General features: G+C 48.8%; 3 protein-coding genes across 3 annotated transcripts; 1 reads left to right on the top strand and 2 right to left on the bottom strand.

The window, feature by feature from the left end:
* Window positions 1–942: 942 nt before the first annotated feature.
* LOC135635404 (uncharacterized) lies at window positions 943–2,472 on the bottom strand. Its single transcript, XM_065146442.1, has one exon. It carries the CDS (start codon window positions 2,470–2,472, stop codon window positions 943–945), a length of 1,530 nt encoding a protein of 509 aa, XP_065002514.1.
* A 2,216-nt stretch (window positions 2,473–4,688) lies between these two features.
* Window positions 4,689–8,026, bottom strand: LOC103981310 (probable LRR receptor-like serine/threonine-protein kinase At4g37250). The gene is made up of 2 exons (XM_009397995.3): window positions 5,619–8,026; window positions 4,689–5,537 (listed from the first exon to the last, which is right to left on the bottom strand). The coding sequence occupies exons 1-2, from the start codon at window positions 7,483–7,485 to the stop codon at window positions 4,855–4,857; spliced, it is 2,550 nt and encodes an 849-aa protein (XP_009396270.2). The 5' UTR covers window positions 7,486–8,026; the 3' UTR covers window positions 4,689–4,854.
* A 4,346-nt stretch (window positions 8,027–12,372) lies between these two features.
* Window positions 12,373–14,233, top strand: LOC135636231 (F-box protein At1g47056-like). The gene has a single exon (XM_065147865.1). It carries the CDS (start codon window positions 12,454–12,456, stop codon window positions 14,071–14,073), a length of 1,620 nt encoding a protein of 539 aa, XP_065003937.1. The 5' UTR covers window positions 12,373–12,453; the 3' UTR covers window positions 14,074–14,233.
* Window positions 14,234–15,429: the final 1,196 nt, after the last annotated feature.

Raw genomic sequence — 15,429 nt, 5'->3', positions numbered from 1 at the left:
ATTGTGTTTTTTCACGAGTACTACATTGGACAACCATTGAGGATATTTGGCCTCTTCTATGAAGCCTGCTGCTAGGAGCCGATCCACCTCTTCTTGTATGGTGCGTTGTCGGTCAGGAGCCTGGCGCCGGGGCTTTTGCTTCACTAGGCGAGCGTTGGGTGGGATATTGAGATGATGCTCCGCGACCTCCGGGTCTACACCCGTCATGTCTGATGGGGACCAGGCAAAGATGTCGGCATTTTCCCGTAGGAGCCCGACGAGTCGTTCCTGCTCCCGCTCGGGCAGCTCCGATCCGATCTTGATCGCCTGGTCGGGTCGAGCTTCTCGCAAGGGTACGTCAACAGTGGATCCCCTCGGCTCGGGATGGGGAGCCAATTTTTTCGTTTCCCGTGGGTCTTCCAGGGGTGCCTCGGTCCTGGCTCTCTTTCCCAATGAGACGGCGGTAAGGTAGCACCGCCTAGACTCTCGGGGGCTTCCCGTGACTTCCTCGACTCCCGCACGAGTTGGGAACTTGATGGTCTGGTAGTAGGTTGAGACGACGGCCCTAACCTTGTTGAGGGTCGGCCGGCCGAGTATGGCATTGTAGGCAGTGGGAAGGTCGACCACCAAGAATGTGGTCATCACCGTTTTCGACCTCGACGGAGTCCCCGGAGTCAAGGGCAAAGTAACAGCTCCCAGGGGTGATATTGAATCTCCCGTGAAGCCGGTGAGCGTCGAGCACATCGGGCTCAGATTTTCTCTGGCCAAACCCAGCTTCTGGAAGGCGTCGAAGTAAAGCATATCGGCCGAGCTCCCTGTGTCGACCATGATCCTCCTCACTTGCGCGTTGGCTACCCTGACCGATATCACTAAGGCGTCGTTGTGGTCAGGGCGCTCGGAAGCTCCAGTCGGGAAGGTAATCTTGGGCTCAGGCTCGTGTCCCGAGGTTTCGTCAGGAGCGGCTCAGGCATATGCCTTTCTGCCCGACATGGAGCCTCCCCCAGATGCAGGGCCCCCGGCTATCACATCGATGTGCCGCTCAATGGGGCCCTCCAGTCGAGGTGACCGCTCCTTGTTCGGCCGGAGATACTGGCCGAGGTGTCCTCTGAGGATAAGCTCCTCGATTTGCCTCTTCAACTCATAGCACTGTTCAGTATCGTGCCCGTGCTGTCGATGGAATCGGCAATACCTTGAACGGTCCGCGAGCTCCCGCGGGTTCCTCATCGGGTGAGGGTCCTTGAGCAGCCCCTTCCCCTTCTCGTGCAGGAAAATTTCGGTTCGGGACGAATTCAAGGCGGGCAGAGGAGACCTTGATTCGGGTCTGTCAGTCCTCCGCCGGGAGGCGGCGGGTTGTGGCTGTCGGAGAGGCTCTGACTTGACCTTTTTGTGATCCTCCCGCTTCCCGGCCATCCAAGTCACCGCGGCGACGAATTGACTTGCACGCTGGAGCATTTCGGGGACCGCGGTGGGGGGCCGCTCCATGAGCGACCAGAAGAACCTGGAGGGCCGCAGGCCTGTCATGAATGCCTGCATTAAGAGAGAGGGGTGAGCATCCGATAATCCGTGGATCTGCGTCGTAAAGCGGTTCACAAAATGGGAGAGGGGCTCGTCCTTCTTCTGGTTGAGCCCGAGGAGCAGCGCCATGGATGGCTTCGGTCGGGCATAGGCCAAGAAGTTAAGCTCGAAATCCTTGGCGAGCTGATCGAAGGAGGCGATGGTCCCGGGCTTTAGGCCGCTGTACCATGCGCGGGCTGGCCCCCGTAGAGTCGTCGGGAATGCCCTGCACATTAAAGCGTCAGAAGTCCCGTACAGCGCCATCTGGGCATGGAAAGCGGCCACGTGGTCCACTGGGTCAGCGGCGTCGTCATACGCGTCCAGTGAGGGGAGGCGGAAGTGCGGCGGGATCGTCTGCTCTTGTATCTCGGGGGTGAACGGGGATCCTTGATGTCCGTCCGCCCCGAGCTCCCCTTTTGACTTACGGACTTCCTGTTGTACCTCGTACAGTTTTTGACTGACAAGGCGCAGCTGAGCTCGCAAGGCATTCGTCGAATCGACGGTCGGAGCCTCGGGCTCGGGGCGGCTCGCCGTGCCCTCCGCTTCCCGGCTCCCGGGCCGAGTTGCGGGGTTTCGAGGCGAGATAGGAAGCTCTGGAAGTGGCGCATGCGTCCGGACAGGGGGCTCCCGTTGCTGCGTAGGTCGGGTCGCATGCGGAGGGGCTTGCTGGGAGACGATCGGGATAATGGTCTGCACCATGCTTGTCAGTGCTCGGACCTGGTGGGCAAGGTCATGAAAAGCCTCGGGTGATACTTGTGATGGGCCGGCGGGCGTATCGCCAGGAGGCGACAAGCCTGGGTCATTGAACAGTTGCCAGTAGCGTTCTAACACCGCCGCGGGGCGTTCGTCGTGGGTTTCATTATGTAGGGGGTGTTCCCCCGAGGTGGGGAGCCCAGTAGTCGAGGGTCCGCCGAAGTGGATTCGCTGATCGCTTGACATTTGGACAGGCCCTTCCTCTAGCGCCAATCTGTTATGGTAAGTAACTTTTTCAACCGTGACCTCGGGGACGACGCGGCTGGTTCAGGGCTCCAAATGGCTGGGATCAGACGTGGCTCCCCTTGGGATGTTGCGGCGGCTGCCACGGAGGCTGCTAGCCGGAAAGTTCCGTGACGTCGAGCGAATTCAGCGGCGGTCGAGTGCCTGCACACAGGTCGGTCGGTTGCTCGGCCCGACCCCTCTGACGATCAAGTCAGTGAAGCGAAAGAGGAGTGTTTAGTGAGATTGTCCCTCCCCCCTTCCTGTTGGGAGCCAGGGGGTATTTATATATGAAGTTTGATGTTACCTGATGGGCCATCCTGCCGGGGCAGGGTCGTACCTCTGATGGCGTCTGTCGTCGCGGTCGTTGCGTGGAAGGCCGAGCTGCCGTAGGGTATGGGGGGTGTCAGTCAGCGCCTTCGCTTGCCTTGGTCGGCCACGGGGGGTCAGCCGAGGAGGCTGTTTGGGTATGGTGGCGCGTCGTGTCGTTGTTAATGCTCGTTCTGGAGTAGTGTGCCGCACGGGGTGTCCGACATGGGGATGCATTACGTCAAATCCGGGGTGTTATGTCAAATCAGTTTTTTACCCCTATCAATAGGCTCATCTGAGTCACTATTCTTCTATTCCTTCAAATATGATATTAAACTGGAGAGAAACAATCTCTCTATCTTGTCATTCTCATCAAGGCCTATGGGATCCAACCTAATCTAGTTTAATACTAAGTCGATCTAATACCAATTATAACTAATTAATCCGATAGAAAATTCAATTCATTAACTTGATAAGTCCAAACCATACAACTCAAATTACTTAGTGATAATATATTCAACGAATCTTATATCCAGTCACATTCATCCTCCCATTTCAGATTTAAAATGTTGTCACCCTCTAACTTAGACCTGACTGACCATCGTTCGGTTCAAACCAGAACTAAATCAAAATCGAACCGATTAAAAAGCAAGACTGAATTGGTCAATTGTTCGGTGATTCCGAACCAGTTTGGTTATGGTTCTTGAAATCTGAAACTTAAACCGGAAATTTTAGTTCATTTCCGAATCGATAAGAAAAATTAAAACTAAACGATTAAATGCCCCTCCAAATAACAAATCTACCCCTTCTAACAACTTAATAAACGATTAATTAGAAAAAAAAAATATTAAATATTAAAATAGGTTATTTGGGCTCGAACCGAGACCAGAACCGGACCAGTCTAAAACCGATTTGGTTCTGATTCCAAATTCGACAAAACCGAGCCGCTGGTTCCAAAATCGGAACTACCGGTTTGGTTCCGATCCCAAATTTAATTGAACCGAGGGTCTGGTGTTCGAGTCATCGCAACCCCAACTCATCCATCCGAAATCTGCTGTACAACAAGCTAACAGATTCCATCCTGCTTGTCTCAATTCTATGTACTTGCATTAGACCCCTTACATTTGAAGGATATCTCCAATGCATTCAATACCAAACAAGGAAGAAGAAAGGAAACGCATCTTTTGCTGCCTCTGATCTCATTCTCAGGCCCTAATCGACACAATTCATTTCCGTCCATTTATCCATCAGATGAACTCCTAAGAATAGCTCAAGAAACCGATTAAATGCTGCCACCTACGACGACCCGTGCCCCTCCCCCCCTCTCTCTCTCTCTCTCTCATCCAGCCGGTGTTTCTACCTTGACACGATCAATTCCGGGAAGACAACCAACAATCTCAAGATCGACACAGACATAAGAAAGGCGGAATTGAGGAAGTACTTGAGGGAGCTTTGCCTTCTGCAGATTCTTCACCGGACGAAAGAGAAACCAGCGATCCGCAACACCAAAACCCTGCATTTGGGCTCGACGATCGGAGATGCGAAGCCCGGGCAAAGAGGAAGGTGAGACGGTTTTGAGAGGGGAAGATGAGACATTTTGGGGAGAGGGTTAGAGATCGAGGGAGGCGATGCGACGGTTGAGGGATCCTATAATGTTTTATTCGCTGCAACGGTGCAACCTACATCATATATATATATATATATATATATATATATATATTTGAGCAATTTTGTGTGTAAAGCTTGTGGATCTGCGTTTGATGTACTTTTAATTTATGTGTATACTTGTTGAAGCAAAAAGACGCTTTTTTGCAAAAGTTACGTTTAAATAAAGTGTCTTTTTTTCCCTTTATATGGATCTTTTGCGGTCGTTAATTCAAAATTTGATACCTTAAAATTAAAGGATAATATAGAAGAAAAATAAAAACACAGTGATCGCTGCATCACCCCAAACACTGAGCACATCAACACAAACAAATTAGTATGTGTTACAATGACGAAGGTTAATGGCTTACGTTCCTAATTCTGGTACAGAGATCAACACGAGGCGGAAGGAGGCAACTTCTCGAGCACTTGAATGGCATCCTTCATGGACGGCCTCCTTTGGGGCGCCGCTGCACAGCAAGCAAATCCCAGCTTGAAGCAGCTCAGTAGAGCCTCCTGCTGTTCCTCCACCTCGCCCCTCAGCGCCGGGTCGGCCATCCTCACCACCCTGTTCCTCTCCTCCACCACGAACCCCGCGTTACACTGGGCGAGCTCCACCTCCGACAACGCTCTTCCGGCCAGTAACTCTAACAGCAGCACCCCGAAGGAGTACACGTCCCACTTGGAGCTGGGCTTCAGGTTCTTCATCGACTCCGGCGCCTGGTAGGGAGCCGCAGAGACCAATGCTGAAGCGGAGGAAGACCCGCATGGACTGGCTCCGGCGACTGGTGGCGGAGATAGGTCGGGTAGGCTTCTCTGGGACTGCACCGATCGTTTGCTGCCGAACAGCCGGGCGGATGTGCTGAGTCGGTAGCCTCCGCCGGCTGAGGTGAGGCGCTCGAGGCCGAAGTCGCCGATCTTGGGCTCCATGTCTGCGTCCAACAGTATGTTGGTTGGTTTGATGTTGCCGTGCATGCTCTTCTTCTCATGGAGGTAGGCGAGTCCCCTGGCCACTCCTCTGGCTATCCGAAGCCGCGATTCCCAGCTCAGATGAAACGGCGACGAGCCATGCTTCTCTGAGAGCGACGAATACGCCATGGTGAGTAAGGAAGAGGAGGAGATCAGGGAGAAGAACACGATGGGGGGGAGAGACTTACTGGTAAATGAGATGTTGGCAAGGCTGCCATTGGGTACGTAGTCATGGATGAGCAGCTTCTCGTCGGCGGCCCAGTAGAACCCCCGCAAGCGGACGAGGTTCGGGTGGCGGAACTTGGCGATGCTGCGGACAAGAACTTCGAAGTCCTTCATCTTGTGGAGGGCACCGCTCTCGCCTATTCGACGGACGGCCAGGGCGGTGCCGTCGGCAAGCACTGCCTTGTAGACGATGCTCGACCCACTGGCGCCGAGTACGTAAGCTGAGGCTTTGAGCAGAGTCTCCAGCTCCAGCTCCGACCCGCTGTCGACTGTGACAAAAGTAGGCGCCTGCTGCTTCTGCTGCGGTGGGGTTATTCCGCCGCCACCCTCCGTTCCTCTCTTTTGAAGACGCCATTCCTCTTCTGCTTCCGTTTCGGAAGAGACCGAGGACGCCGAGGTCTCTTCGGTGTCTTCTTCGCCGCCCTTCTTCCTTAAACAGCATGGTAGCCCTCCGAGGCCTTTGGGTTCAGGGGGAGCCGGTGGCTGCTCCTCCTTCATGCCGATAGCTCCAACTCCATTCATCTGCTGTTGCACTCTGTTCCTCTTCTTCACTTGGTATACGTACCAAAGCACTAGGCAGAGAAGCCCGATTCCGGCCACATCCCCGACAACTATCGCGGTAATCACCGCCGGCCGAAGGCCCCCCTGCTGCTGCCCACTACTCGCCGGAGAAATCTCATTCGCCTCCTTGGGCATCGCTGCAAAGGCCGGAGGAGACTTGGACGCCAACGGAGCTTCGGTACTGGTGTTTGGAGGACCGGAGAGGTTGGAAGGAATCGTGCACAGGTTCTTGAGCGGCTTCCCGCAAAGACCCGGATTCCCGGCGAACGCAGCAGGCTTCTGCGAGGCCAAAGCTCCGCTCCGAGGAATCCCTCCGGTGAGGTTGTTGAACGCGAGGTCCACGACGGCGCTGGCCGGAATCTTCGAAACAAATTCCGGCGGGATCGACCCGGCGATCCGGTTGTTAGACAGGTTCAGGTACCGGAGCCTCTGCCCTCCGAGATCCGGCGGCAGAGAGCCATTGATGAGGTTGGAGCTCAGATCCAAGTACTCGAGACGGCCGAACCCGCCGCTGGGGAGCTCGTCGGAGAGGTAATTGTTGGTGAGAGCGAGGACGGTGAGGTTCGGAAGGAGGGCGAGACCAGTCGGCACTGCGCCGGCCAGTGCATTGTCAGAGAGATTGAGTACTAGGAGGCTGTTCGTCCGGCCGTCCAGCTGGGGGAGGCCGCCAGAGATCTCGTTGGCGGCCAAAGAAAGCACACGCAGCTCCGACGCATTGAAGATGGATGCGGGGAGGGTGCCGTTGAGGTCGTTTCCGGAGAGGTCGAGGTGGCGGAGGTGCTCGATGAAACCAAGCTCCGGCGGCACGCAGCCCAAGAGCTGGGAATTAGGAAGAACCAAACCGATCACTCTTGAAGCGGCCAAGGTCCGAGCACCGCCATCAGGGAAGCCGGTGCACACGACCCCGTTCCACGAGCACGGCGTCGCGTCGTCGTAGTTCCAGTCCCGGAGCGCGGCGAGGGGGTTGGAAAGGACGGAGTACTTGAACCGGAGTAGCAGCGCTCCATCTTGATTCAGCCCCAGCGCTGGACCGAGGAGGAGAAGAACGGAGCACAGCAGAGCTGCATGAGTTGTCGTAATCACCCACTTGGAACTCATGTTGGTGCCTTGAAGCAGCTCATGTCTCAAGTTGCAGAAGAAGAGAGGAAGAGGAAGAGGAAGAGGCGAAGATGGAGGAAGGTGGTATGGGAAGACCTGCTTCCTTCTGCAAGGAATGGAGCTGCTCAACAGATGAAAGCATAAAGAAGGATTTAGTGCTCCAGTTGGCATGTGATTCGGGACGAATCAGTGTGCTATAAAATAAGAACACAGCTCATGGAAGGCTGCACCCTCCATGAACGTCAGACAGCTCGTGCTTGCTCATTCCTTGCTTTGAGCTCTTGCGTCTGGAAGACCAACTGAGATCAAGTCAGCACCAGAACCGGCGGAACACAGTGGTTGCTGTGGGAGAGGCAGCGGGGAGAAGAAGAGGAATCTTTGGATTTGGGAAGAGGACGCAAGGCAAGGAGTGGGATTGCCATGGACGACCTGCGGCAAGCCTGCTTAAACTAATGACAGTGGGCATATAAGTCAGCAGAAAAGAGGGAGGGAGGAATGTTGTGTTTGTGCGGTTCCTCTCTCTGCACATGACATTAGTCTTGTTGTGGATTTATAGCGTGACAGGGGAAGGGAAGAGAGATTGTCGAGAGAGGACCACAGTGCATATATTGTGTCATTATTCAGATCATTTAAGCTCAAACTCATCACCTATGGATCCCCATTCATGAGCTGATGTAATTTTGGTTTCATCTGAACGCGGAGAACACATCCATCACTGCGAAGCGCAGATTACAATTCCATAGTAAAGAGAAGAGAGAGTTGGAGACATGATCGAGTCTGCCAGTCTTTTGTCAGAGAACAGCTGTTCTTCTTTTCCTCGCACTTCTCATTCAGAAAGGCCGGACCACATGGATAGCTCACGTATCTATCAGCTGACTGCATCTATCATTCCTCGGTAGACACACTGCAGTTGTGAATTTCTGTGCCCTCAGATTAATATTTATGAGAAGAGATTATATCAAACCCATGCATTGCAGATAATTAAGATTGGAAGATAAGACACTAATCACCTTCTAAGCCACATGCAACAGCCACAAGACATTCCAACATTTCATGTGCCACAGGAGATGAGAGAAATGAAGGTCATTTTCACCTGTGTATTGATTGACATTAGATAAAGATTGGCAGCATATGACTGCAAGAATCTCTGCAAACCAAGTTATGTAGCCATCACTATGGCTCCACGAGTTTTGAAGGTTTGTACTGATTCATACGAGAGAATCTCATGAACTCTATTCAAAGAGTCATCAAGTTCTGTACAATCCCAAGTGTTCCTATGTGTACAGTGTTGTGTGTTATCTCCTACCTCCTAACTTTTCTGCCGCTGGAGTTTGCTTCTTGCATTTAATTCTCACCTTCCAATCGCTTTCTTCCCGTTAATAAGCAACAGCGTGGAGATGACAGAGAACGGACCAAAAGGATGTTTCATTCCACAAGCAATTGCCAATTTATGGAACACCAAAATGGATGTCATCAACTTCCTTTCGATAGGTTTTTGTCGACTGGAATAAATATCATCTTATGAGAAATTGCCATCATTCCTTGAATTGGTAGCTATATTTTCTCCATTTCAAGTGACAGTTTAGCTCTGCTTCAGCTCATACGAACTGAGGTGGATCAGAGTAAGCGACGGAAAAGGAGCTCGGCAAGTGTTTGATCGTGTGAAAGTTCAACCTCTGACTATGAACAGGTGACCTGAGTGTTGACTGAGAAAGTCAATTTAAACAGATCCCACATGATCTGCCTATGAATAATTCTGTAGCTACGACTTCGAAGCAATGTTGCACGCTTCATCCAAGACAAGAGTGTAAGATCACCGGTGCCAACCGACCATCATCTCTCTCCCTCTCTCTCTCTCTCTCTCTCTCTGTGCGCCTTATTACACTGCCACCTAGAAATGGGAGCTGTGCACTGAAGCAAGAGCTGAGCAACGCCGGAGCCAAACTTGCCATGCACGCTAAGATATCATATCACCCGATTCCCAGTCGTGCACGCCATGACAGCAACCCCTGACCGCCAAAAGCTTCTGTAGCCTCTGAACGCAGAGAAGACAAGCTCGAAATTGGCGTGGGGAGGAGAAGTGCATGAACCCGACTCACAAGACCTGCATCGATTCCCACAAAGTGCTGCAACCAAACGCGACGCTCCCGCGGTGTGTCCCCTGCTGCGTCAGGCGCGGGCGGGCGATGGATGCCACGCCCTCCATGGATTTCTTCACCCTCTTACTCATCCGAAGCAAGCTGAGTTCCGCCTCTGTCACTGTGTATCCTCGTTTGCCATCAACCTCCGGTAACTCTTTCGGTGCCGACGTGGTGATATAGAGGAAGTGTCAGATCGGTGTTGTTCAAAAGTAAAGAGGAATTATATGAGATAATTATAATCAAGATTTAACGTTTCGTTGGGACCGATACGTCCTCTCAGCTTCGTCTCTTTTTCTCTTAGTCGTATAGTGTGTGTCGACTTGTTAACCCTCGAACCCATTTAGATCAGATAAATATAAAACCTTGATTGTAAGCTCAAGTTGGTGACACAATCCATATTAGTGACCAATCAAAACACAGTCTAGTGGAGAAATAGCATAAAATAGTTGTTCTTATTGGACCAAGAGCTATATATTAACAAAGTAAATAGTATCAGTATTGTCCTAAGAAGCAGACAGATTGTGTGGTGTGTACTTGATGCATTTTGGATATGGAATGCTGAGAGATAGAGATAGAGAGAGAGAGAGTGCAAAAACTACACATGCCTTGCTTCCTTCTCCTCTATCCATTTGTTCCTCATGAAACAAATGGAGCACAAGCTGAAGTGCTCAAACTGTAACAGGATACTATTAGATGTTATCTTTCTTTGAATATGATCTAATTTTTGGTACTTGACATTATGATTGAACTTAGCTCTTCTCTCTCTCTCTCTCTCTCTCTCTCTCTCTCTCTCTCTCTTTGCTTTGGTATCTTGGCAGTGAGGAACAGGACCACATCATGTGAGCCCCATTGACCTCGTGACAAAGGATCTTCCCAGGTAAAGCCAAGACTCCCATCTATTTATGACATGAGAAGGTGCCTTTAGTAGCTAAGAATGCACTGAGGAATCAAGCACCTGTGGCAGCTGCTTGGATCACAAAACAGTGGTAGAATAGTTTCTTTGCTCTAAGATTCACAGGTGATTCATTGAAGTTTAGTTCACGAGGTATTATGGTGTCCAGAGAGCTTTGAGGAGTAGTAATCTCAATCCAAATGGATATTAGTCTTAGCCTCCTTTGGATTCTTTTTCAATATTAATGATGAAGGATACTCATATTAAAGATTATTTTTATTAGCATTAATTATTATTTTTGAATTCATAAGGCATAAAAAGACTTTATTTGAGGGAAAAATATTCTAAAAATTAGATTAATAAATATTATATGTATCTCTAGGCATTGACGATGAACAATGTGAGAAGATGCTTTTTTTTTTTTTCTAGATGTAAGAAAATATATGAGAAAAATTCTTCAGTATAAGTAGACATATATATGGGTTATGATCAACTCAATTTTACTTGTAATTTAAACTTGAAGAATTTGATTTTTTTTACAAATGATATGTTGAACCATTTAAATTTTATGTCAATTATTTTGATTATTGATATCTAGATTTTTCTATTGTGTCATGATTGATTGGCCATAAGGATCCAAATACATCTTCATCACTTTGCTTTCGCTTAGGTTACTTCTTTACTATCAAAACGATTATGATTCGGATCACAAAAATAATCTCCACTTATACGAATAAATTAGTAAAAACCGACCTTCTTAGTACCTACGTTTTATTTATTTACTCGATATTAAGTAGATTGTCTTGGTGTTAGAATATGAAATCATAATAATAATTTGGTGACTAAATATATAAGCAATCAATGATCAGATGATATTAGAACATCACCAGAAACATTTTTCATGGAGCAAGAAAAGCAGAATGAACAGTGATCAAAAGGTAGAGCCTCAATTCATGGGAGCTTTACAGCTCACAATGATGCTGAAACAATAGAAATGCTCTTAGGGGTTAAAGTTATGATTGGAATGGTCAAGTTCAGCTTATCTCTTTTTGGACCCAAATTAGTCTTGCCAATTACATCTTTTGAGTCTGATGTGAAGGCCTACTTTGAATGGGTTTAAAGGATGAAAGGCTTCTTGCTTTCCCACAAGCTCATCTTCATCAAGGCTGATAACCTTAATCTCTAGCATTTTTATCTTATATATTTTTGAGGATTGAACCTTTAACATGTGAAACAATAATATTTAGAGTAAATTTTTAACACCAAAATTTACATATTTTATCTAATTAAATTGTTCTCACAATATTAATTGATGATCAAAAACATACTTGGATGGAGTACCAACTGTTTAATATCAACTATTATTATTACTAAGCTCTGTCTAAAAAATATTAATTAAATTAATAATATTTAAATTCTTCCTTTTAATTATTAATAATTTTCATAGTATATGTTCGTATCATCTTAAATATATTATAATATTTTATTTTTTAGCAAAATTATATCTATTTTTTTTTAATATATTTTATAATAATTTCATCCCGCTTATCTCAATGTTTTCATTTGAATGAAACTATAACTATAGTTTTATAACTATATATATATAAATATCGGCATCAGTCATCATGAGCATCGTTCATGGCCATCCGAATGCGTGACGGAGGAGAGTGCAATGGGCTACGTGGAAGCCGCAGCCGTCACGCAATGGGGGAATCACATTCCATCCATGCCGCGTCGACGCCATCATCCCCGAGTGGTCTTTTCCATCCTCATATTATGGCGCTCACGCGGTGGCGTCCCGCCTTTTTGATGAGTCCAATCCCATCTCGGCCGTCCGTTCGGCGCGATCCGTTCGTAAATCACCCCCATCGGTGCCGTCCATTTGAATCAACTCCACGCCACACGTGCACCAACGACTATTCTGAGCCCGCAACTCCGTCCCGTCGTGACTTGGGTCGTGTTTGATGTTACAGTAGTAGTTACTTATCGGATTTAAGTGGCTTCTGTAATCTGGATTGGAATCCCATTTCGAGTCCGCTGCTTCCTCATCGTGCGGAGGGCGAAAGGAAACGCTGCGCCTCTGTCTCGCCGCTCCGGCCGCCCTGAATGGGCCAATCCGCCTCCATCCCATCAATAAAAGTCCTCTCCTCCTCCTCATCCAGTCGCCGTGCTAAGATTCCCTCCGCCGCTACCGCGGCGTGGCGTTCGGTGGCGATGACAGAGGGAGACGCCGCATCGGGCGACGGGGACGCGGCTCCGGCGAGGAACAATACCGAGGACCTCCCCGATGAGTGCCTCGCCCTTGTATTCCAGTCCCTCGGCTCCGGCGACCGGAAGCGGTGCTCGCTGGTGTGCCGGAGATGGCTGGCCGTCGAGGGCCAGAGCCGCCACCGCCTCGCCCTCGACGCCCGCGCCGCCCTCCTGGAGGCCGCGCCGGCCATCTTTGCCCGCTTCGACGCCGTCTCCAAGCTCGCGCTCAAGTGCGATCGCCGCGCCGACAGCCTCGGCGATGAGGCGCTGGCCCTCATCGCCGCCCGGTGCCCCAACCTCACCCGCCTCAAACTCCGGTCATGCCGTGCCCTTACGGACAACGGCATGAGCGCCGTCGGTCAGCACTGCCGTGGCCTTCGCAAGCTGTCCGTCGGGTCGTGTGCCTTCGGCTTCAAGGGCGTGGAGGCTGTCGTCCGCGGTTGCTCGGCGTTGGAAGAGCTCTCCATCAAACGACTCCGTGGTCTCCCCGACGTCACTGCTGCCGGCAACGCCATCGTTGGCTCTGCCTCCCTCCGATCTGTCTGCCTGAAAGAGCTCTATAATGGTCAGTGCTTTGCGCCGCTCATCGCTGGATCCTCCAACCTCAAAGCTCTAAAGCTCATCCGTTGTTCCGGAGACTGGGACAGGTTACTCGCGGATATTGCAGCTAAGGTCCCTGGGATAGTCGAGATCCACCTTGAGAAGCTCCAGGTCAGTGATCGGGGCCTTGCCGCACTCTCCTTCTGTGCCGATCTTGAGATCCTTCACCTCGTAAAGACCCCAGAATGCACTGATGCTGGTCTCGCCACCGTCGCTGAACGTTGTCACCTCCTCCGTAAGATCCACATCGACGGTTGGAAGACCAACCGGATCGGCGACGAGGGCCTCATAATTGTTGCAAGACAGTGCCCGAACCTTCAGGAACTGGTGCTTATCGGGGTGAATCCAACAGCCCGAAGCTTAGGGCTTATAGCGAGTAATTGCCACAACTTGGAGCGCCTTGCCCTCTGTGGCAGCGACACCTTCGGGGACGCCGAGATCACTTGTATTGCCTCAAAGTGCATGGCTTTGAAGAAGCTCTGTATCAAAGGGTGCCCGGTCTCTGACCAGGGAATGGAGGCCCTCGCGGAGGGTTGCCCAAAGCTAGTTAAAGTTAAGGTGAAGAAGTGCCGAGGGGTGACTCCAGGATGTGCAGACTGGTTGATGCAATGCAGGGATGGGATGCTGGCAGTCAACTTGGACACAGCTGGGCCTGTGGAACAGCCAGAGGGGAGTGTTGGTGAGAGTGGGAATCTTGAAAACAATGAACAGTTGATCGATCAGATTGGGGCTGTAGATCTTCTCCCATCAAGCAGTAGCTCTAGGTCGTCACCATGGAAGACTAGGATGGGTCTTTACGCTGGTAGGAACTTTGTAGCATCTGCTCTCCGGAGATGGTCCCATGGAAGCAGCAACTCCAATCATACATTACAGTGAAACAAAATCTCGTTCTTTTATTGCTTTCATTGTCCTACTAAGTCTTGAATTTGTATGTCATTTAGCGCTTCATAACTAGGGTTGTCATTTGCTGCTATTGCTGATCATAAGCTGTTTATCCTGACTTTTGAAAGTAAATAGTGGGTATTATTGTCTTTCATGGCATTCTGTCTCTCTACAACCATATGCATTGGTACTCTGCTCTTTTAATGAAATTGTGCTCATAATTTTTTATGCTTATCATTATATTACACTGTTTTGTTTGTTTTTCCCTAATTAGGGCCTTTTGCTTTAACTCCTGTCCTAGTCTGATCTGTCTAGTCATAAACAGCAGGATTGTGGAGTTATATGCAAGTTGCTGGGTCTATTGTTTCATCCTCCATGGCATTGATTTTTGTTCTTTCTCAAGCAGTGTAAAGAGCCATTGGCATGAGTTGAACTGACATTGACTCAAATTATTTTGGCTTGTTTTAATGAAACATGCTAAAGTTTCTTGAATATCTAAACAAAGCGTTCTGAATTTGAACATTGTAGGATTTTGTGTGTGAATTCAAGGAGCCAAGAGGAGCTTTTAGCAATCTTGAGGACTTTCAATGACTGAAATTAAAAATGTCTCCATTTGTACTTGTTGATTGCTAACATGGTTTGAAGGAAGCTGAAAGTCTGTCACAAGATCTTGAAGTTTTTTGTTTTTTTCCTTTGAAGCTAACTGATACTAAAAAACATAATGATCTTTACATTTATCATATTTTCATGATTCTTTGTTGTTCTCTGGAATGTAGCTCAACTTTGAAGTTAGACATCAGCATTCTATTATTTTCTCTTTTTTATATGATTCTCAGTAAAAAATGTGGACTTAGCTTTTGTACATAGGCATGACATTCTTCTTGGATTCATTGTCATTAATGCATTTGCTATTCAGTTGAAGATCAATCTTAATAAGCAGTTTTCATGATTGCATACCAGTATTTGGTGTTTGAAGATCTGCATTAGTTGTATCCGTGATTCATATCCTAATGTGCAGAGCAATCTTAGTTGGCACATTGAGTACAAATTGTAAGTCTGCAAAAATGTCCTCGACTTAACATATCACATATAAGCTTGGATTGGTTTGTGCCTTGTGAATGTTTACTCATGGAAAACCAATACCATCTGTAGGCTAATGGGATTGAGCAACATTATTATCCACTTGGAATATTTATCATGGGAGTTTTTTTTCCTTTTGCTGTGGACTGTTGGTAGAAATTTATAATTTTATGATCCCGCACATGATAGAGTCATTTTTACGATATTGAAGGTAAATCGTAAGTGTTATTTGAAAATCTTGAACTGATATCTTGATCTTGAGGTTTTATT

The sequence above is a fragment of the Musa acuminata genome, chromosome BXJ3-4, assembly GCF_036884655.1.
Source record: "Musa acuminata AAA Group cultivar baxijiao chromosome BXJ3-4, Cavendish_Baxijiao_AAA, whole genome shotgun sequence".
Lineage (NCBI taxonomy): Eukaryota > Viridiplantae > Streptophyta > Magnoliopsida > Zingiberales > Musaceae > Musa > Musa acuminata.
Note: the sequence above shows the minus strand (reverse complement) of the source record. Positions and strands in the feature narration are given on the sequence as shown.

What these genes read in the sequence shown, in the direction of transcription:
- LOC135635404 (XM_065146442.1), bottom strand. Translation starts at nt 2,472, where the DNA reads ATGTCAAGCGATCAGCGAATCCACTTCGGCGGACCCTCGACTACTGGG.
- LOC103981310 (XM_009397995.3), bottom strand. Translation starts at nt 7,485, where the DNA reads ATGCCAACTGGAGCACTAAATCCTTCTTTATGCTTTCATCTGTTGAGC. An exon ending in TGCCAACATCTCATTTACCA is followed by an intron (nt 5,538 to 5,618) that starts GTAAGTCTCTCC and finishes CGTCGCTCTCAG; the next exon opens with AGAAGCATGGCTCGTCGCCG.
- LOC135636231 (XM_065147865.1), top strand. Translation starts at nt 12,454, where the DNA reads ATGGGCCAATCCGCCTCCATCCCATCAATAAAAGTCCTCTCCTCCTCC.